We start from the raw sequence: 23,851 nt of genomic DNA, 5'->3' as shown, positions 1-23,851 counted from the left end.
AGGGTTCCAGAAGGAGGTGAGGGGAGGGCATGTAATAGGGGACAATATCTCCAGGTAGCTGTAAATGAAGGCACATGGTGACAGATCCCAGCCCTGCTTCCAGGTGAGCTGCAGGTACAAGGGAGCAGAAAAAAAACCTGCCAGGTGCCAAAAAAAAAAAAAAATTAAAAAATATGACCAACTCTTCCAGAGCTGCCAAAATATTTCATGGATGACTTGCTGAGCCCTGTCTTGATCTTTCTCTAAGGAGTTGATTTGTACTGATAAAGCAGGAGAAATCCCCAAATGCTGAAAGAAAGAAGTTTTAAAAACAACAACGGACAAGGCTCGACGCGTCACTCACGAGGAGGCTGCCGTCAGCTTTTGTTTTTCGAGAGCCGCCAGGCTTCCCCTCTCCGATAAAAAAAAATATATATATCAGCGGGCGACAAAATGACAGCGGCAGAAAGACAAAAAAAATCTGAAATCAATCACGCGATTTTCCACCCTCTGCTGCTTAAACTTTAAACAGGAGGAGTGGAAAGCTCTGCCGGCAGCTGTAAGCCTGGGGACTTTCACCAGGCTCCCTCTTATTAACCCTTTCAAACAGCTGCTGTCATGGGGCGCCAAGAGTTTTGGTCATTTGCACGTTATCCGGCAGGATGAGGTTTGCTCCCTTATCCAGAGCGCTGGTAGCACTGTCATTTATTGATGTGAAACCTTTCTCTTCCGCTGAGCTGCCGGTCTCGGCGGATTACAGTAACGCATACGCAAAATGAAACAAGATCTATTACACTGAGTCAATCAACGCAGACATCAGAAGACAACAGTAGGCCAGGAGATACACGGCACTACATAATACCATCTAATGATATATAGTGTGACATAATCATACATGCATTGTAAATATTGTCTTTCTCAATAATCCCTAATTAAGGGCATGTGTCTGTTGGGCTCCTCGGGCTAACTGGAAACGGCTGTTCAGGCCCAGCGTGCAGCACTTCGGTGCGGCGTCTCCTAGCACTGGAGACGGGCTTGGAATGCAACCCTGAATGAACTGGGATTTTGTTCCTGCGGATTCGCAGAAGTTCAAAACGGCCTCTTTCGTGGAGGCAGCCCTGGCCCTGTTCCCATTTGATAAGCGCAGACCAAGGAGCGCTCTTGGGAGTCCAGCAAGTTGCAGCTCGCTCATGCTCAGAAGTGTCTGTAAAAGCTGCCTCGATGCAGGAACGAGACTGTTATCCCTTCAGTGAAATTCAGCATGCTGTAGATTTTTTTTTTTTTAATCTCTGCCAAAAAAGTGCTACTTAAGACGGAAAACCTCAAGTTGTTTGTTTACTGCTAATGAATTTGTGGAGAATACGTGGCAGGAATACATTAGAGCGCTGCTAAGGCTGTGGACACTTGTGCGCTATCAGTGGGAATTGGCCGCACGTAAAGCAGTGCAATTTCCAGTGTGGGCCCACAGATTAACCTGAGGCAAGCTGCAACTTTTTAAAAAAATCTTTGCTCTCAGACAGAAGCTACAACTCTCACGCGCAGATATCTCTCTCTAGCTGGTGCAAGATTACATGTCTAGTGTTACAGCTCATGCACCAGGCCCTTGTGAACAAGAACCAGTGGGTGTTCCCATTTTTCTCATACTTTATACTTCTGGCCACTTGCAAGCGGCAGATGGTGGCAGGTGCGGCCTGACCCCAGAGTCCCATCCTAATTAACAGTGCTTGCCTATTTCTTTTAAGTTATTAGTAGCAAGACGACTGTTGCTCAAATTGTCCAATTTAAAGGACTCTGGTTTTTTGTTTTTTTTGTCTTGGCGGTTTCCTCTTACTCCTTTGTACCTCCAGCTCAGCTGGAACAAGAACCCTGACCTATTGCCACCAGCCTTCATTTACAGCTACCTGGTTATTTTCTCTCTCCGGCCTCCACCATACCTACAGGATTATGTGCTAAGGTGCACATTTTCGTGTGCACTACTGCATTTTTTTTTCAGTGCTATTTTTCCATGCATGCAAATGAGCCCTGAATCTGGCCACTAGGTGTTACCCTTAAGCAAGGACCATGGATGCTGTAAATACCACCTCGGGAATTAAGCTGAGAACCTTCCACATAGACGTGTGTGCAGTGCTACCACTGATCCATCAGGCCAGCCCTTCAGGCTATCCAAATTAAACTAGTCAAGCAGAATTAGAAAACGTACAGAGAAGGGCCAAAATGATAAAGGGGTTGGAGCAATTCCCCTATGAAGGGAGACTAAAGAGGTTAGCACTCTTCAGCATGGAGAAGAGACGGTTGAGGGGAGATATAATAGAGGTCTATAAAATAATGAGTGGAGTGGAATGAAAAGTAGAAAGACCAGGGGACACACAATAAAGTTACCAAGTTATATATTTAAAACTAATAACAGAAAATATTTTTTTACTCAATGCATAATTAAGCTCTGGAATTCATTGCCAGAGGATGTGGTAAAAGCTGTTAGTGTAGCTGTGTTTAAAAAAGGTTTGCACAAGTTCCTGGAGAAAAAGTCCATAAACCATTATTAAGGTGGAGTTGCAGAAATCCACAGCTTATCCCTGGGATAATCAGCTTGGAATCTGTCTACCCCTTGGGATCCTGCCAGGGACTTGTAGCCTGGCTTGGCCACTGTTGGAAACAGGATAGATACTGGGCTCGATGGACCTTTGGTCTGACCCAGTATGGCAAGACTTATGTTCTTAAGCATCTATACACATTCAAAAATACTTCTGACTTACAGTGTTATGTTGAAGAATAGACTTTCCAGTATTAGCAGAATCCTCATTTTAAGATATTATTATTCTAAGTCCGTAAACTCGAAGGGGCAGAGATTCGAACAGCCTGTCGTTCATCATCATCTAGGACCATCTATAATTCCACAATGTGGTGCACTAGCAACCATGTAGCCTACCTACTTTATGCTGTGACCAGCCGGCTATATATTGCACATTTTCATACTGTACATTGGATGTCCCTTCCTCTTGCAAGAGTGCTTTATGCATATGGAATAATACATTAAAATACATTGTGGCTAATGCACTTTCACTTATTTCCCATGCTTTGTTTCGGCACAGTATCCACAGGTTACCTGGCAGCTTTTGTTTGTGTATTAGGCAATAATCAATGGCAAAAAGGCTTTGAGAATGCTTGAGGAAGGTCAATTAAAAAAAAAAAAGAAAGAAAGAAAAAAAAAACCTGTGGTTTACACTCATAACAATCTATGTGAGATAACGGGATAGAGGTGAACACAGCCACCCATGGGCTGTCAGATAAGTACTGTGGGTCCTGGAAGTGGCAGAGCTGGGGAATGGATCGATTCTCCGGTCCTTCAGATAAAAAGGACCTTCATCTAAACCAGGTACCAGCGCAGCCCGGATGGCTCTCAGCGCAACTCTAGTTCACAATGACGCACTTGTTAGCGACTAGACGTCGGCCGGCATTCAAGTGCCCGCACTCCTTTACGGCGCGTCTCTCACCGGCAGAAAGAACCGGGGCAAAAAAAAAAATCCCCAATCGTCTGAAGCATCTCTGGAGGGTCGGGGAAGGGGGGGGATCTACCCTCGCAAGAGCCCGCGGCGGCTCCCCGCTCAAGAGCGCCGCGCCTTACCTCGATGGTGTACTGCTCGAAAATCCGCAGCTGAAGGAAAATGTCCAGCTTGATCTTCCTCTCGTGGAAGAGCTCCTCCATCTGCACCTGGGCCTCGTCGAGCTGCTGCAGGACGGACTCGATGTGGCTGATGGAGCTGCTGTGCGGGGTCTTGTTGCTGGAGACCGCAGAGTCCCTGTGGCAAAAAAAAATAAAATAAAATACAGGGCCCCCGGGGCAGAAAGAAAGGAGACGGCTTTTAACGTAAGGACCGGTTAACAGAGGGCCCAAAACGCTCCTCCGCCCTATTCACAGCCGAGAGGCGAAGGCGAAGGGAAGAGCTTTCGTGCGGGCGCAGAGAGGGTTCCTGCTGAGATTTTTTTTTTTTACATTTCTTCAACTCCGCGCAAAACAATGCGTGCATCCCCCTCCCTTACGCTCGTGGACATTTTCATCTTTATACACTAACAGGGGAATGGGAGGAAGGAGGGAGGAACTGTGCGTAAAATCCAAGCCGCTCTCTGGAGAAGCCTCCCAGCGGTCCCCCTTGGATTCTCCGCTGGATGACCCCCTCCTCCCCCCCCCCATTCTCTCTCTCTCTCTCCAGTAAGCTCACTTCGAACGTATCGAGCCTAGAGCTGCCCTGACGTGCCCTAACATCCTTATAGATGAAATCAGTGCACGCATACTCGCAGAGAAGGCAGAATTATCTAGCGAGGATAGGCCCCCGCACGTCTGTCATCGCAGGCTTCAGGTTCACTTTCACACATCACTGCACTTTCACTAAAGCTCGGAAGAGAATTTGGGGGAAATGAACAAATTATGTTCCAAGCGTACAAATCGCGTCTGCATCGTGCTTGGAACTGTTAGGTCAGGCGGTCCCTTATGTGGACCATAAAATACAGTGATGGCTGAGGTCAGGGAACGCCACATGCATTTACGTTCGTTTAGGTTAATGTATGCTGCTACTGCATTAGTTATGCTGATGCATGCATCTCAACAAGCTGTCCTCTGTTTTTCACTGTTTTTGTGCCTTAGTAGTAACGTTAAATTTCCCCAAGTAAGCACACATAGTATTCCTAAAACAATTTACTCGTAACTTTTTTTAAATTTACATCGTTCTGGGTGGGCATGGACACTGCTGGATGCACCTGGGCTTTCTTAGAAACAGCAGAGATGTTCTTCAGACTAAGAGAATGAATCTATAGACACTGGTCAACAAGGCGGGCCAAAACCAGAGTCACGGCGGGGACAACCTTCATCATGCTTAAATCCAGCTGGCTATGGGCTGACTGATTAGATTTAGGTGAAGTTTGGGCAGCAACCTAGTAGACTAGGTTTACCTATCCACCAAACATGGGGAGACCTGGCTATGTCCTTCCCCAACCTAACTGAGTCCATGGGGATCACCCAGAATTTGAGCCACTGGGTCCAGCTGCCTGGTGAAATTCAGTGGTTATATTTAGCTGCTACGTGGTGGCAGATTTCAAAGGGGCCAAGCTAGGCACTTGCCCCCCCTTGTTAGATGGGGGGATCGCTTTGGAAATCTACCCTTCGGCTACCTGGTGCAGGGCTTCCCAGAGCAGTCCTGGTGACCCCCATACTGCCTGCAATAAATGTGCGTGCACTGAAGACCCAGACTCTGGCTGTCCTGAAACCCTCCACTGGCAGGTTTGAGAAGCAAGAGATGCAGGTACTTGACTTCCGAAAACAATGCTTAGCAGGGTATTCCTTTCTCTCATATTGTTTTCTTTAATTTGAATTTTATTCTAGCCATGCCAGTTCATTTTGAAGGGTGCCGCATGCCGGGGATTACTGTTTGTCAGCTCTGCGTTACAAGCATGTAAACACAAAACACTAATAGTTATACATTACATTGTTATTCGTTTTATAATGCTTGACTTGTTTTATGATTTTAATTTCCACTTTATTTTTAATTAACCAGGCATGTGGTTATATTGTTCACCGCTTTGATTTTTTTTTTTTTAAACTAGAAAAGCATTTAAGCAACTATAAAATAAATTAAGATACTTGCATAATTTGTAGAACATTTTCAAAGCTATGCAGATACAAAAGTATCCAGGTATTTTACTGCTTTTATCTGCTGATGGCCAATATGCGCTTGTATTTTAAGATTTGATGTATGTGCAAATTTTCACTCTGCCTCTGCCAAAACACCCATTTTTTAAAAAACTGGGCAGCTGCCTTTAGCTGCTCAGCATAGGGCAATGCTTACAGCTTCTGATCTGGCCAGCTAACTCCTTAGCTGGCCAGGTGGATTTTGAAATGGGATCTCACAATGTACATTTCCAGCAGGAGACCAGTACAGGGGACAAGGGAAATCCACTCCGAACTGTGCCAAACTGAAAAAAAAAAAAATGGCGGACAAGGAAACAGGCCTGGGTTGTGCAAATACAGTAGCCATGTGTTACCTCTAGACCCGTTATCTCCTGTTCAATAACTTTCGTTAACAGAGCCGACTCCCAAGCAAACGGCAAGGAGCCCGTTCCTAGCTAGATAACTGCCAAACTAATAAAAAGAGCGAGACAGTTGATTCGATCCTTTTCACCCAAACTTGACAGCAATGCCCATTACAGTCACTCGTACGCCGCCTCTGGAATGGGTGGCAATGGACATTCTCGGACACCTTCAGAGGTGTACAAAGGAGAAAGTGTAATAATACTTCTTTTACTGTCACCCGTTAACAATTAGGCAGGTTTAAGCCACAGGGCAGTAGATGTAACTTGTCTTAGGTCACAGGGGGATCAAGTGGCAATGCTGGGGACACGTCTACTGTTCCGCCCGTGGAACAACGTGACATCCTGGATGCCCAACACACAAAGGGCTGACTTTTGACACGCTTAGATTGAAAAAAAACAAAACAAAAAAAAGAAAGAAAGAATTTCCTTACAATTGCTCCAAAACTGAAACGATGTTGGTAAAACGGGAAACCTTCAGTTCTCAGCAGTAAACGTGTTTTCAGCTAACTCCACCTACTGCTTAGGCAGGGCTTCTCCTCCTCCCGGCCTTCCCGCTGAGACTCACCTGAGCTGCTGGATGAGATCCTCGCCCTCTTTGATGACGTTCAGCGTGGCGTCCAGGGTGGCGGTTTGCTGCTGCTGGAACTGCTTGATCAGCTCCTGGACCACATCCACGGAGTCAGCGCAGACGTCTTCCAGGAGCTCCTTCTGCAGGTCCTCCATCCACGTCCATAGCTGGGAACGAGGAGAAAGCAATCCAGAAACACGTAAAGATTCAACCCTCGGCTCCCCTGCAACAACATTCTTGGAAGGTTCGCCCGGCGTGCGGAGTTAGAAAAACCGATTTTGACAGCTGAATGCTGGACGCGCCATTCAACAGCAGGGTCTCCCCTACAGAAAAGATAAGTTGAGTGCCCGTTCTGAACGGCAGCGCGCACCTGCATAAGAACGCAGCGGGTCCTTCTTCTGAAAAAATACCAAAGATTTGATTAAAATCTTCTACTTAAAGTTCTTCTAACAAGATTTGGTTCTGTAGAAAGAAAACCTGGGGACATTGAACAGATGTTCTGTGTAAATATATATATAATCAACCACAAAGGCAACTGTTCCGCCACACAGATAATTCAGAAAATATAGGTACCAAAGGTGAAACAGAATTTTTCACTCTCATTGACTGACCTCATACATAGGCATATTTTATAATGCTAAGTAGCATAGAAGGTGATACGCCAACCAGTATAATCATAGGTCATATATGAGCATTTTTTTATGCATTAGTGAGATAGTCCAATTCATCAGTGTAATTTACCAAAATGTATCCAAAAATTCAAAGCATCATAAGAATTTTGTAGGATATTTCCAAATTGCAATAATTTTAACTTAACTTTCAAAAGACGCGAGGCTGCGACTGGGGGTGGGGCTGGAGGTGGCACGACGGGGGGGGGGGGAGCTATGAACTCAGGGGAGGTACTTGCTAACGTCATGGAGTGCCCCCTAGTAGGGCCTAGAGCTGTATGCCTACTGCCCAGCCATGTTAACCTAAAAAAATCAGTTCTGGCCATGCCACTGCTGAGCCCCAAGTCTTACTGATCCGCTTCCTAGATCTAAGCCCCTGACCTCCCACCCAGTGCTCCCAGGGCATGAGTAACCCCCTTTTTCGTGGTAGCCCCTCTTTTTGCTGGCAAGATCCCATTCTAAGACCCTAACCTAAATCTTATTCCTTATTCTACTTTCTCGGAGTGGGGAGGGGGTGGCCACCTGCTCTCCCTTTTTCCTGCCAAGTCTTTGGATGCACGGCTTTAATGCCCCTCACATCCCCAGGGCTGGTGCGAGGGTATTGAGCACCCTAGGTGAACTTTCAGCCTTGCAGCCCTCCTGACTTACCTATCCCTTCAGCAGCTTTGGCACAGAGCTCCTTCCTACCAGTGGCAGCATCCCCCTCTCACCCCCTGCTCAGCATCCCTCCTCTCCTCTCCTCTCCCCTCACCCTCTACCAGTAACAGCATCCCCTCCTTTCTTTGCCCCCTAACCATAGTGCCCAGCATCTTCCTCTCTTCCCCCACTCGTTGCCCAGCAAACCAGCATTACCTACTCCCTCTCTGCCCCCTATCCATACTCTCCCTGTTTCAATTCTCAGTCATTGCTTCCCTCTCCATTTCATCCCCCCTATCCAATCATGTCCCGCTCCAAGTCTCTGTCATCCCCCTCAATGCCATCTCCAGCAAACCCTCTTTGGCCTCAATGCCCCCAGCCTCATTTTCTCCTTCTCAGCCTTAAATCCTCGGTCCCCTTCCTCCATACCACAAGCACTGCCTCACTTTTATGACTGGTGGGGCCAGGAGCCCCCAACCTGGCTCACTCTTGTTTCCACTGGTGGGACTCTGATGCAGCATCTTTGCCACCTCCCAAATTCTGGCCCTCTAAGTGACTCCCTAGTTTGTCTAATGGTAGGACCAGCCCTGCACTACTGTCCCCCCCCCACCCTTCTACAGAGCCTGTTAGAAAACTGCACCGCTCGGGCCATTCCCTTCTCCTAATCCCATAGGTTCCTCAGACGGCTGCTGAATTTAAGCCCAAACTTACTTCCTTTCAAGCCACGTGGATCAACAAAGATGCATCCAAAGGTAGGATACCTCCAGAAGGAACAGGACAACATTTAATCCACTCAAAAACAAAAGAAGTCTTATCGCAAAGCCTCATCTTTCATTTCCTGATGGCTACTTGCTCTGGGACCCTACCACTCCTCGCATCTCTTTGAATCTTCCGCCATTTCTCTTATCTATTAGAAGTATCCTACTAGGCAGTGCTTCCCTTTCCTCTCTGCTACACCGTGCCCAAGAATAGCTTTCAGCCGCTCCGTTTCAGATGCAATGCATTTCTCCAAGGTACTTCCAGCTGCCTCATCTGACCAAGCACACTTCAGCTTGTTCAAGTATTTAATGACAACCACTTATTGAATATTTGAAGGATGTCTGTGTTTGGTTACTCAGAGATAAAAGAGTTTTACTTCCAGTGAGAGACCACTATAAACAAGGAAATGATACCAGAAGTCTTGGTGGGAGCACTAAACATTAGAGTTATTAATTTTTTTTTTTTTTATAAACAGAGGAATACAGCCCTTATGGACTTTGGATAAGTTACCGGCTTTAAATATTATATTATATTTAAATGTTTAAAATCAACCAAGAATTTGGTTCTCAACCAAAAAAAAAAAAGAAGCCAGTGAACTGAATAAAATAGTCTTCAATGTCCTGATACTTTGATCCTCCTTCAAAGGAAACACCATCTGCTCCAACAGGAAAATGGAAAATATACACAGAATAATGAATGATTTAAAGGTAAATATATGATATGAATGATGTCATTATTCTATATTGCAGACTGGAGAATCTAGTAAGTAGCAAGGTAGGTAGACCGAAACTGACTCAATTGGAAACAAGTGAAATCTTTCTAGATAGGCATTTGCAAAGTCAGTCATCTTTCATCAAGATCTCTTTTTTTTTAAGTAACAATTTGCCTTGTCAAAAAAATCCAGAGCAGCAGAAAAGCTGCCAGCAAAGGCTATTAGCATAATAATAAGAATACAAATGTTTATTTCATGGCACATTTCATTCATGTGAAATCACATGGAGTTTGACAGTTCTAATATGTCTTTACAATAGCTGCAGCAACTCTGAGTCTTTGGACATTGTATGACACCATCTAATAAAAAAGGTGGAATGAGCATAATGCTATTTTTATTTTTACCCCACAACCTGGACCACAGAGAAATAAAGCACTCTTTTCCAAAATTTTTTTGTCTCTTCTGTTCAAGTGGCAAAGGTATTTATTTGTTTGTTTATTTATTTACTTATTTATTTGAAGACATTTATTACCCACCCCACTAGATCAGTAGCTCTCAAATCTATTTTTGAGATTTTCAGAAAGATTCAATGTTTCAGGATAGCCACAATGGTTATTTGTAATCTACATTGGCATACTGTGTATTTAGTCTAAGAAACTGATTGATTTCCATGGGGTCCAGATGAAATTGTCATTGTGTCTTGGGGATGGGGAGAAATTAATATCCAACTAGCCTTGTTATTGTGGTAAGGGAGGAGGGAAGTGTTCTGGGTGGGCTTGCTGTTGTATTGTGAGAGCAATGGGAGGAGGGGGAGGCAGAGAACTGAACATAAGAAATTGCCATGCTGGGTCAGACCAAGGGTCCATCAAGCCCAGCATCCTGTTTCCAACAGAGGCCAATCCAGGCCACAAGAACCTGGCAATTATCCAAACACTAAGAAGATCCTATGCTACAGATGCAATTAATAGCAGTGGCTATTCCCTAAGTAAACTTGATTAATAGCCATTAATGGACTTCTCCAAGAACTTATCCAAACCTTTTTTGAACCCAGCTACACTAACTGCACTAACCACATCCACTGGCAACAAATTCCAGAGCTTTATTGTACGTTGAGTGAAAAATAATTTTCTCCGATTAGTCTTAAATGTGCTACTTGCTAACTTCATGGAATGCCTCCTAGTCTTTCTATTATTCGAAAGTGTAAATAACCGAGTCACATCTACTCGTTCAAGACCTCTCATTATCTTAAAGACCTCTATCATATCCCCCCTCAGCCGTCTCTTCTCCAAGCTGAACAGCCCCAACCTCTTCAGCCTTTCCTCATAGGGGAGCTGTTCCATCCCTTTATCATTTTGGTCGCCCTTCTCTGTACCTTCTCCATCGCAACTATATCTTTTTTGAGATGCAGCGACCAGAATTGTACACAGTATTCAAGGTGCGGTCTCACCATGGAGCGATACAGAGGCATTATGACATTTTCCGTTCTGTTAACCATTCCCTTCCTAATAATTCTTAACATTCTATTTGCTTTTTTGACTGCCGTAGCACACTGAGCCGACGATTTTAAAGTATTATCCACCATGATGCCTAGATCTTTTTCCTGGTTGGTAGCTCCTAATATGGAACCTAACATTGTGTAACTACAGCAAGGGTTTCTGAAAAAGTCTATGACCCACATGGCAGTAGCAAATTTTCTGGTGTACCACCAAGTTTAACAGTCGCCCTATACCCATGTAGGCTAGTGACATACAACTTTAGGGTAAAATTTTCATTTGCTCAGGAAGTTTTCCTTTGAAAATTAACCACACGATATGTGGATACAAAAGTACCTGCTGACTCTGTACCTGCTTTATCTGCGGGGACTATTACAGGTGGGAAAATTCACACGTACACTTGAAAATCAAATTGTCAGATGTATGTCTCCCCCCCTAACCCTTTGGAATGACCCATTTAGGCCCAGCTACTAGATTCAATTGCAATTTTCATTCCCGGAATCAAGTCAGATACCTTTTTAGTTACCAGGTTAGATCTCCTGAAAAATGACCTCCCTATGTAAACAAAATAAAGATTGCACTTTTCTAGTACATCTTTTACTAACCAGCTTACCTAGCAAACTCCCTACTGGCAGGTCAAGGATAACCTTGGCGAAGAGTGCTAAAAAGATGCAGAGTTTTGTGGGAATCTATGGGCAACCTGCATGCAGCCCCATGAAAAGTAATGAATTTACTAGTGGGCGCCGCTGAATGGGAGCTCGGTGGACTTCAGTCTAGACTGAAACTGCTCATAGATGTAGAACCCAGGGAAAAAATCCTGAGCCGAGTAGAGCACTTCAGATGGGATAACAACTGGGTCTTTTTTATTCTGATCCAATTCTGGCTTGACTACACTGCATGCATGGATTTGTAATTTTAATTTTCTTAAGAAAAACAGGACTAGAGGTCCGTGAAAGCAGGGAGCTAACCTCAGGACTGGGTCAACCTATTCTGCACGATATAGGGCCATGTGGTAAAATGACTCTGGGTGGCTGGAGCGCAGCATCAATAGAGGCACTGAAGGAAGCTGCACCGTTGTCGCTGAACCAGGAATAGCTGCTCAGTCTCTTGCTCTACAGTGTATGCAAGATGGTGGGTATGTGAGGAAAGAAACAAATACTGAGAGCTGGGCATGATTGCCAGTTTTGCTGCATTTTTGGGTTTATTCATCTTGACGTTTGCTCTTTCTGTGATGAACAGGAACCTTGTTAAATTTAAAACTTGACCTTCAAGTTGCCACTCTTCTTATGACAGTCTGAAAGCTAAGCCTGATTAAATTAAAAGACATGAAAGTAATAATTTTCTCAATTATTACACTTGACTTAAGCATAATGAAATCTAATTTCATAGCCTAAAGTAATTAACTAAAATTAGGTACGGTAACTTACTGAAGCGGTATCCGGCCATGATGGGCTGTTATTGTGCCACACTACATTAAATGACATTCTTTGTAGTCAGTGAATTTCGGCATCTATTTTCACCTTATATCACATAAAATACTTATAAAATGAAGTCTTAGTATCTGGCAAACCATCCACCTCAATAAACCTTTTCTAGCAACTGGCTATTTGCAAACAACTGTTCAGACAGAATGGTTTGATGTTAATGGTTGAGGCAGGTCACATGAAGCTCATAGTCCTGGGTTTCAAAATACTGACTTGAGGAGAAGCTGGAAGAACACAGGGGACTTGGAACAACAGTGGACCAAACTAAAAAGAACTAAAATAATGGCAACAAATCAGTTAAAAAGTAAAGAAAAGAGGAAAAGCAAACCAATATGGATCTCCAAAGATGGGGCTGAAAAAAATTAAGTAAATGGATTCAGAGTGATGCACCAACTTTCGGTTTGCGGAAATGTTGGATCTTCTGCATTTAGATTATTGGACATGGACATTAACGAAGAGGAGTAGGTAACTGGCCTTTCCTGAGATTTGGGATCCATTTATTAAACAACTCCCAACTGCGTGGCAGGGAAGATACAAACATGCTTGTCCAATCGATACCTCCATATCAACTGCTAATTGACAGGCTGATACAGTAAGGACGCGGTAGAAAAAGTGTGGCAGTGCCGGGCGCCCGCTCGTTTGCCACGCTCACAGTTCGGATCACATACTGCTCGATACAGTATTTAAATAGCATGCAAATGCAAGCCGGGTCCAAGAAGTGTCCATGAAGCGCAATCCATTTTACTGTATAGAGCGCTATACAGCGCCTATACAGTTTCCTGGGTGCGCTGGTACCTGTCATTTCAAATGACATTTGAAATGACAGGTACCAGGAAGTGGATCCCAACTTAAAGCAAAAGAAAAGGATCAGAGAAGTATCAGCCGGCCTAAACTCTTGCCTGCCCAACCTAAAATCCAACGCACCGGGAAAGCCACGCTTCAGGATCGGGCAAACTTTCCCCCAGCCCCCGCTCACCTGCCCTGGCCGCGTCCATGGATGCCGGTCTCCGGAGCAGCCCAAATCCTCTCTCCCCTCCTCCCGGGGGCAGCCGGCGGCAAGAGCGAGAGCGGCTTCAGCAGCCCGGGGCGGATCGGGCACTCCCCATGCGAAGCGCAGCTTCCAGCAGCCCTCGCCAGCGATGGTGAATGAGCGCCCGGCTGGACGTCCAAGGTCACGCACGCCATGACCTCGGACGTCCAGCTGGGCGCTCAGGTCACGGCGTGCGCTCATGCGCTCATTCACCATCACCGGCGAGGGCTGCTGGAAGCCGCGCTTCGCATGGGGAGCGCCCGATCCGCCCCGGGCTGCTGAAGCCGCTCTTGCTCTCGCCACCGGCTGCCCCCGGGAGGAGGGGAGAGAGGACTGGGGCAGCTCCAGAGACCGGCATCCATGGACGCGGCCAGGGCAGGTGAGCGGGGGCTGGGGGAAAGTTTGCCCGATCCTGAAGTGTGGCTTTCCCGGTGCGTTGGAGTTTAGGTTGGGCAGGCAAGAGTTTAGTTATGGAGGTTTAGAGGTTATGCTTGGAAACAATAGGTCCTTCCTTCCTGCTCCGGAGCTGCCAGCGCGCCCGCACGGGAGATCGGCACCCATGGACGCGACCAGGGCAGGTGAGCGGGGGCTGGGGGAAAGTTTGCCCGATCCTGGCTCCTCTAAAGGTCTTGTGCCGGGGGGTGAGGGGGTCGTTTGCCCGTGAAATTTCGTCTCTCTGACCTGACGCTCCACACTAACGCAGGGGAAAGGGTAGGCGGTAAATTAGCAGGTTAAACACGCGGCAAAACTGCAGGTTAAAAAGGCGATAATCAGGGCATACGTTACTGTATGGGAGGGAATAGCTAATCCGATCGTTTACATCTCATATACATGCTGCGGGCGGAAAGGGTTACCCGTTGATTTAAAGAAGCGGTAAGGATGGGTTAAAAGGGATAGTGAATCGCGGGTTGGACTTACGCGGCCAAATTGTGAGTAGAAAGCGGGTTAGAAGCAGGGTAACCGTGGCCGCGCTTTACTGTATAGGCCTGTGAATGATTGTTGTTCTACGCTCTCACAAATGCTGCTTTTGTGTTAATTTCTGTGGCTCCTGGGTGTATGGGAAGGCGGGTGGGGTTTATTACAGTGGGGGTGGGAAGCTAGGGTTCTTATTGGCTATTACGATCTGCCATTGTATAACTTGTCTTTTTATTCTGTTAAAATTTAATCAAGACATTTATTAAAAAAAAAAGGCAAAAAGATCAGTATTCAAAATGTACAAAAGATGTGCAAAGGAAGAATACAGGGAAGAATATTTGGTGAAGCTGAAAGAGACGAGGAAAGAAATCAGAATGGGTGACAAAACATTTTTTTCATATACGTCAGAGAAAGGAGGAAGGCCAAAGGTGGCATTGGAGACAAGATGAGGAAAAAAAGCAGATAAACTTAGGGCCTGATTTTAAAAAGCATTTACTCGAGTAAAACGGGGTCTTATTGCTACAACAGTAGTTCATTTAAGCATGTAACTCCTTCTGAACATTATCCCCTTAGATTCTTTATCTTGCTAGATTTCCACCAGTGACTGTGTCACCATCTGTGGCGACCTGAACGTACATTGATTCTGATAGCCTTACAGGCCAGGCATCTAAATCATTTCACATGCGACGCTCTCTCTCCGGCCGCTCGTTAGCTCAGTCGTCAAGTTGTCCTGTTTTAGGTTGTGTTTATTATGTAAACTAAAGCCTCTCCTGATGGACCTGTTCTATAGATCCTTGGAGACGGGTGTTATGCTGTAAAATTGAAGAAAGGTAGTTGGGGGTCCCATTTTACAAAATTGGTAGCAGAGAGGAGCCCGGAAACTACAGGCCGGTTAGCCTTATTTCGGTGGTGGAAAAATCAGGGAGGACTCTACCGAAAGAAAGGATAGTTTATTATCTACAGGCTGATGGGTTGCAGGAGCCAAGGCAACATGGTTTTACCAGAGTAATGATTCAAACGAATCTGGTTTATTTCTTTGATTGGGTGACTAGAGAATTAAATCAAGGATAGGCACTTGATGTGATCTACTTGGGTTTCTGTAAACCTTTTGATATAGTCCTGCATAGGAAGCTCATGAATTAAAAGAGGTGAGCGGGGGCTGGGGGAAAGTTTGCCGCCTACCTTTACCCCTGCCTCTAACGCAGGGGTAAGGGTAGGCGGTAAGTTAGCAGGTTAAACGGCAGGGTAAAAAAGCGATAGTCGTGGCGCGCGTTACTGGATGATAGGGAATAGCTAATTCGATCGTTTAATGAATTAGAAATTATTGTGTTTGGAGGTTTGCAGGTTAACCCTGTGAACTGCTGCACTCATCTTCTGCCCAGACCTTTGCTGCCTTTGCCTGATGTCAGGGCCGCACCTGGTCCGGGGCCACTGGACTCTGTCTCTGCCTTCTTCACGGCTGACGCTGCTGACAACTCCTGCGTGGTGCAGACCTTAGACGTGCACATCTCAGACCGGAATTTAAAGGGACCGCTTCAGAGACCCTGTGGCCCCCTATTGATGACATCAGTCAGCTAGAGCCTACTAAAGGCCACCAAGACTTGACTTCTGTGCCTCGGCAATAGGTCAGCTTCCTTGGAGTAGTGCTTTGCCTCAGCATGTTCCTGCGCTCCTGTTTCTGGCTCCCAGGTTCCTGTTTGTGTTCCTGAGTTCCTAATTCATGTTCCTGCTACTGGTTCCTGTGTGAGCAGTCTGGTCCATTTTCCCTGAGTTCTTGACTTGTCTTCTTCGTGGTCAGTCTTCAGCCTTTGCCTTCAGTGTCTTCTGCTCCTGTCTGTGCTGCTCCTCGACTCTCTGCCTTCTCTCCATCCCTCGGTGTTCCCTCGGATGGATCTCTGATTTGACTTTGACTCCGACTCTGACTCTGCTTGAACTCTACCCGCTACTGACCACTGCTTGGACATTGACTCTGATTGAACACAGTCTGCCACTGTCCACTGCCTAAACCGGACCTCCCTTGCTTGCCACCTGCCCTGACCACTGCCTGACTATGACTTTGCTTGTATTCCTCCTGTGCTAGATCCTGGCCTGCAACTCTACCTTCTTGACAGATCTTTGCCTCACCAGCAGAGGCCAACCCTAAGTCCTACCAGCCTCAGCACCCAAGGGCTCAACCTAGGGGAACGAGGGCTGGTATAAGGTGAAACTCCAGTTGAGCCTCTGCCACAGCCAGGACCTGCATGGCTCCTCCCTGAGGGTTGCATCAACTTCACCTCAGTTCAAGGATCCACACCCACAGCAGAAACTGGTTGACTGACAGAATACAGAGGGTAGTAGTATATGAAGAGAACAAATTGAGTGCCTGGGACCAGTCTGTTTAATATCTTTGTAAGTGATATTGTGGAGGGGTTAAAAGGAAAAGTTTATCTTTTTTGTGGATGACACTATACTGGACACTCCTGAAGAAGTTGAGAGAATGAGAAGTGATCTAAGAAAGCCTGAGAAGTGGTTAAAGGTTGGGCAACTGGGATTCAATGCAAAGTGCAGAGACATGCATTTAAGGTACAGAAATCCAAAGGAGCTGTCGAGACTGATGTTCACCGGCCGGAAAGAGACCTTGGGGTAACAATATCTAATGATCTGAAAATACTGAAGCAATGTAACAAGGTGATGACTAGGGCCAGAGGCATGTTAGGTTGCATAGAGAGAGGCATAACCTGCAAGAAATATGAGGTAATAATTCCCCTGTACAAGTCATTGGTGAGGCCTCCCTTGAGATAATGTGGTATATCTCAAAAAGGATAGAGATAAGTTGGAAGCAGTCTAGAGAAAAGCAACCAAAATGGTGTGGGGTTTGCATCAAAAGAGATATGGGATGAGACTTGAGGACCTAAATATATGAAATCCTGCTATGTAACATGAGCTGCAGCCCAGGAAACTTGGAATGAGATTGAAAAGGTTGCTAGACCCCTTACTGTGAAGGTGCTTAAATAACCATTGAATAGATGAGAGTCAGAGACTCTAGTAGGAGATTTGCATGTCTTGGACTACTGTTAATAGCTTGCAGTGAAATATCACTTTAAATCAAAGGATAACAAAATCCTAAATTACAGCACTATGACTGGAAAAGTCCTACACTGGAGAATTCTGAATGAGAGAGGAATTTGTGAGAAAAATGTACTGAAAAACATACCTAGAAAGCAAAATATTCTCACCTTGACTAACAAGGGGAGTCAGACCCTTGGGTACCTAGTTCTCAGACAACAGAAAAAAAGCCAGGCAGGTTGGAAGGGTGTGCACATATTCTCTTTCCATGGACCTGCCTGGGTCCTTTGGCTGAGAGAAGGTGACCCAACCAGGCTGGGTAACAGCGAATGAATGGCCATGAGCTTAGCAGAGCTAAAATTACTGAAAGCTGAGACTGCGGAGGGCCTGAATCACTGAATGCTAAACAAGCTATGGGTCTAGTAGACCTGTAAATGCAAGCCAAGAGAAAACCTTCCTACCAAGGGAGGTGACCCTGGGTCCCCCTTGAGCAAAGCGATCCCAGTGGCAGATCAAGCGGTCCCCCAGGAGGGTGTGGATCCCAGCAGCAGATTGAGCAGTCCCCCAGGAGGATGTGGACCTCAGCGGCAGATCAAGCAATCCCCCAGGAGGAAGAGTATCCCAGTGGCAGGTCCAGAGGCACTGTTGGGTTCCCCAGGAGGGCATGGACCCTAGCATTGGTACGGACTTTTCAGTGGAGCAAAGCAGCACTAAGAAGATGGCAGCGGTTTAGTTACAATGGACTCCCCCAGGCCAACACTGCCTACCAGCCCAATTGTATCTTTTCACATGAGTGAGACTTGGGATAAAAAAGGGAGGATATTAATAATACTTGATTAATGCACAAGATCCCTTCTATTCTATATGTTGGTATATTGTGGGGGCCAACAACTCCAAATTGCCAAATATTAAATGTTCTTGCTACCTTGTAGAAATGTATATAATTGTGTGGCCTGAGACTACTAACCATGAGTAGATAAGTGTGCTGCTTGACATCCTATTAGCCATGTGCATAGTCCTATAGAAATGTATATGCTTGTATAGTCTAATAAACCTGTGTATATATATGTAAATACTGCCAGCCTCGCTCACAGTCCCATTTGTTTTCCTGGGGTGAAGGGAGGGAAATCCCACCCACTAACACCTTCTTCCCTAGGTGGGGGCACCAGGCGCCAAGAACGTGTGGACCAACAGAGTTTGCCCTAAGGGGGGGCTCCCGCCAGGTCAGTCCTGGGCCCAGGAACACCCCACGAGGTAAGCGGTCAAGGGGGCGTTATATATATATATACTCGAGGAGAGGAGAAACAGGGGACATATGATACAAACCTTTCAGTTTCTTAATAATGCACAAGAATCAAACCTTCCCCGAAGGACATGAAGCTGTGGAAATAGAGCTCCTAATATGGGCTTCCAAGGGGGGAGATTCAGAATCATTGTAAGGAAATACTTTTTTCACGGAAAAGGTGGTGGATGCCTGGAATGCCCTTCTAGAAAGAGGTAGTAGTGAAGACAAGAATGGTAATGGAATTCAAATGGAGAAGCAGAGGATCTCTATGGCTAGAGGATGCAAATGAGGAAATAGGGCAACCTGTAGTAATTTTTAGTGGAACCTTTCTGCATGGAGTGGCGGTTAAAATCCTGAACAGAATGCATGGAGGCAATTTTCAAGGAGCGGTAATAATAGTTACAACTCTAAACAGGAGGTGTAGGGGTAACCTGCATGGAGTGGCAGTTACAACCCTAAACACCTTGCTGGTCTTTATCTATGGTCATTTACTATGTTACACTATATAAAATCACTCTTCAAAAAAGCATTTACCATATATTTAAATTTCTTCACTTAACAGCAGCATTATTTTAAATGTATCAAAGAGGACCTTCATATCACCAGCATGGTGCTTTTATTAATCAAGCAAACCTCTTGCTGAAAAGGTGTACAATCATCGTTCCCGTTTCAATATTTATAATCTTTCAGATGCATCTAAAATATCTACTTTTCTCTTTAGCAAAAATTGCTTTTTCTTTAAATGCAAAATCTATTACTTTCCTTTTCCTTGAAAGATGTAACCCAACGTGACATCATGAAAAAGTGTGTCTACTCAAAGATCTTATAAAAATAGGATTCAAGGATGGATTCTCCTGAATGCATTCTTCCCCAAGTGAAAAGACGCACGTCTAGCCTTCATCCTAAGTACTATTCCCTTGGTAAAACACAGCAGCTACTAATGTATTACATGAAGTCTGCATGCTAATTATCTATTGCTTTCCGTACGGCTGTCTGGTGCCTCACGTGAAAGACCTTCCATGGTCAAATCTTACACCATTAGTAGAACAAGTCATCTTTAGATCGCAGGATTGTCTTACAACAGACATGCTAACAGCTTCCCTACTCAGCGACCTATTTTTTTCATTTCATGCCTACCCCACTCCAACAATCCTTAGTCAATAAGGATCCCGGTAACTGCTTAAATGAAGCACGGTCCAGGAACACCCCAGAGCTGCCTGTATATCCAAGTCCACTGTTCAGCATACAGCTCGGCAGCACAGCACACACATTCATTCCCTAAACAGAAGAGATATTATTCTCTTTAAATCCTAATATGACGCAAACAGAAAGCTTCAGGTTCTAGATTGCTGACAGTAATAAACAGACATCTGAGATTTATCACCGCTCAGTTTAGCCCCTTAAATCATCCTGACTCTTTGATTGTTAGAAGTGTCTCTGTTGCACCATTAGAAATGGAAGAAGATTCTCCATCCATCATGCTAACTATCAAGCTCATTTTTTTTTGGCTGTAACGTAACAGATAATTGCATTCCTTTTTTTAATATATTTATTTCCTTTAATGACTCTTCTTTATAGTGAAGAAGTGAAAACTAATAAAGAGATCTCTTGGTGAAATGGCAGAGCACAAGCAAAGGATATACCACACTCACAAAGAAAACACATTAACCCTTACTCGCCAGCAACACTGCAGAATTAATATTACATGTTGTGCTTTAGGTATGAATCCTCTGGGCCATATGGCATTTCCCAAAGAATGGGGAACCCCTCTATGTTAGGCCCCAAGGCAGCTTTCTGAGTTTGCTCTAGCACAGTGGGTTCTCAACCCAGCCCTCAGGGCACACCCAGACTGCTGGGTTTTCAGAATATTGACAATAAATATGCGTGCAATTCTACCTCATTTATTTATTTATTTAGTTAAAATATTTATATTTATACCTGGATATCCTGACAACCCAACCGGCTGCTTGTGTCCTGAGCTCAGAACCACTACTCTAGGGGAATGTGGCACCACCCATGAGCAGTCAAGGCTTTTCTCAGTCTTTTTCTTTACAATTGCTTGAAATCTTCAGCATTCACCAACATAACCCGTTGAACAATTCTTACTTTCCAGGGGCTGCCTGCCCTCACTACTCACAGTTACTGTCTTCTTCTGGAGTTCCCCGGGCTTTCCTCTGCTCCCTCTGAGCCTGCATTATAATCTGCTTTGGGAGCTACCTGTACCCAGAATGCTCTGTGCTAAGGTGCGGCCCGGTCCTGTGCAGATTTATGCATGCTCCTTCACAGGAAGATGTGGAGGGAGAGTGTGGGCTGAGCATAGTTGAGTAGGAAGGAGCTGAGAGACCAAAAAAAAAATCTCTTCGAAGCATGGAATAATGAAGAAATGCCAGGCTCCCTTGTCAGGGTCGGATCTAGGCACAATCTACCTAAACTATAGTTTGGGGCCTTTAAATATAAACAATGACGACATTGCAAGTTTTAAATATTGTTGGTAATGCCACGGGGCCTCCTACACCTGATGTATGACCTAGTAGTTAGGTCAGGGCAGTGATGAGTGAAGGAGTGGACCACCTCGGCCACAGCAGTCCCCGTTCAGGCTGCAGTACTGGTTTGTTCCTGCTTGCATAAAAGCAAGCAATCCCTAGAGTCTCTGTGGATATTTAGTTTGGATTTCTCTTAATTTTTAGAGAAAAGGACCAAAGTCCTAGCTGAAGAGTCTCAGAAATTAAAAGAGAGTAATTTTCAGCTCACAGCCAGCAGATGGTAAGTTAACGCAAAGAGATTTTTAAGTAAAAATGACAGGAGTCGGGTGGCACCTTATAGACGAACCAACTTATCGACGCATGAGCTTCCATGGACTCTGTCCTCAAAAGGTCATACCTTAATAAAATGGTTTGTCTGTAGGGTGCCACCCGACTCCTGTCATTTTTGCTACACCAGACTAATCCGGCTATTCCTCTGAAGATCTATAAGTAGTTTACTTCCTAAGTTGATTTTTGTCAGGGAGGAAGTTTATAGACACCCTTTCTGCCCACTAGGAAGAGAAATTTCTTTGGTCAATTTGGAGTTCTTTAGCTTAGAGGATTTGTTTGCCAATCTGGCAAACAAGTGGGAGATGAAGGTGAAAAGATAGCCATTCCATACCCAGGACCCAAGGGAAAGGCAGTCAAGGAGAGAGGAAGAGGAGTCATCCACCAGGTGGTCATCCACACAAGATGCCTATCTGGTATTCAGAGGAGAGTTAAGGAGGTGCCCGCCTATCTCCTTCACAAAAAAGGAGAGGAAAAGCTGTGGAACTGAAGGCCGAACATTTGGATCCCAGGCGTTTGATTTGGGGAACTAAATTGGGAAAAGGACTCCGTGTCTCATAGTTTTACTCGGGGAGGATTCACATCTAACAAGGATGGAGACAGGACCCTGAGGGATTTGTCCAAGGCATCACAGAATCACAGGTTTACTATCTTAAATTGCTGTATGGACATTATCTGAAAAAGAGATTTTATCAAGTGCCGCCATATTTCACGTTTATTTTTTTATTTATAGACATTTGATATTCTGCCTTTTATTTATTTATTTGGTCATTTTATATACCCTCGTCCCAAAATCAGATCACAACGGTTTACAATATCGGCTTATGGTTGCTGGGTCAACATTCCCATTCTGTTTCAATGCTCATATTCTAGGTTGATATAACAGCATGTATATTTCTAGCAAATATATTTTCTAGGTCTATTTTATACATAATCTAGTGCATCTCAACCATAAATGCGTATTCTGGGTCGATGCATCCACATTAATTGGGGTGCTTTGAAGTAGAATTATAACCTAAGATTTCCATTACATTATCTTTCATTTATATTCAGAATACATCGCTCAATAATTATTACTCGGTCTGTTAGCATAGTCTAATGTTCTGACAGCTATGTTATTAGCATATTGGAGTTTTACGTTAGTTCGTATGCATTTATAAAGAGCCATGTTTTCAGTTCTCGTTTGAAACTCTTTCTTTCTGTTATCTGGCGTAGAGACTCTGGAAGAGAGTTCCATAGTCTGGGGTCTGCTATGGAAAACAATCTGTCTCTTATTTGTGTTAGGTGTGTGCTCCGTATTGTAGGCAGCTTTAGAAGTCCTTTGTTTTGCGATCTTAGGGCTCTCTGTGGGATGTAAGGTTGAAGAGTCACTCCTATTAGACATGGGTTGACGATGATGATATTAAAAGTTAGAGATAATACTTTACAGTGAATTCTGGATTGTACAGGAAGCCAGTGCAGTGCTATCAGAGAGGGGGGTGATGTGGTCAAATTTCCTTGTCCCTACTAAAAGTCTGGCTGAGGCATTTTGTAGTAATTGTAGTGGTTTTAGTAATAATAGTAGTAATAGTAACAAGGTGGAAATCAGTAAAATTATTCACAATTGCAGCTGGACCTTGGTTTGGCCCGAGAATGTACAAATCAGATCTATTGTTTATGGTACACTGGCTTATGTTAGTACATATCTAAGGAGATTGTCTCATATAGATGGGCTGAACCAGAATGGTACAAAGCAGTGATGTGGGCATCTTTAAGAGGGAGAGGCTAGAATAATAGCCCTCAAGGAAGAAGGGTCTTTGAATCATTTCATCAGAAGAAGTTGTGTTGGACCTCCAGCTTTGTGCACAGTTTATTTATTGGCATGCATTAAAGAGACAGACACATAACGCTTAGGGCCTAGGAGGTTTATCCTTTCCCCCCACCCACCCCCAGACTCTCCAACTGGGGATTAAAAGAAAGAGAAGGTGGTAACAGAGACTTAGCCCTGATATTGAGTGTGTACCTCATGACTCACAGAGGAGAACCGAGAGCACAGGGGTTGCACTGACATAGCTTAGGGCCTCAGCATGGCCCTGCTGGCTTCTGGGAGGAATATGAGACCGATAATCCACAGAAGCAAACCTTGCACATAAGCAAGTACTCAGATAAACTGGTGCAGGTAAGAGTACAAAGTTCCATTCAAATGTTCAAAGAATTTTATTGTAAATCCAAACAGTTATAGTTCATTCAATTCGGCAACTCCATTCAGAGTAAAGTGAGGTCATTTGAAGTCCCCCGACACGGTCCCGTGTTTCGCGGTAGCTGCATCGGGAGGGACCAAGGCATATTATAATCTACAATAGAATAACTTCTATGAGGAATGGAACATGAGAGGCCGCAAAACAGT

General features: G+C 44.8%; 1 protein-coding gene across 4 annotated transcripts in view; it reads right to left on the bottom strand.

Moving 5' to 3' along the window:
* KALRN (kalirin RhoGEF kinase) overlaps window positions 1-23,851 on the bottom strand; it is a 1,195,491-nt gene that overhangs the window by 516,435 nt on the left and 655,205 nt on the right. For all 4 annotated transcript variants that reach the window (XM_029605245.1, XM_029605240.1, XM_029605241.1 and 1 more), the window contains 2 exons: window positions 6,626-6,795; window positions 3,602-3,776 (listed from right to left, as the gene is read on the bottom strand). In XM_029605245.1, the coding sequence (XP_029461105.1) occupies window positions 3,602-3,776; window positions 6,626-6,795 (345 nt within the window). The remainder of the gene's footprint in view (window positions 1-3,601; window positions 3,777-6,625; window positions 6,796-23,851) is intronic.

The sequence above is a fragment of the Rhinatrema bivittatum genome, chromosome 6 (assembly GCF_901001135.1).
Source record: "Rhinatrema bivittatum chromosome 6, aRhiBiv1.1, whole genome shotgun sequence".
Lineage (NCBI taxonomy): Eukaryota > Metazoa > Chordata > Amphibia > Gymnophiona > Rhinatrematidae > Rhinatrema > Rhinatrema bivittatum.
This window is presented reverse-complemented; position numbering and strand designations above follow the sequence as displayed.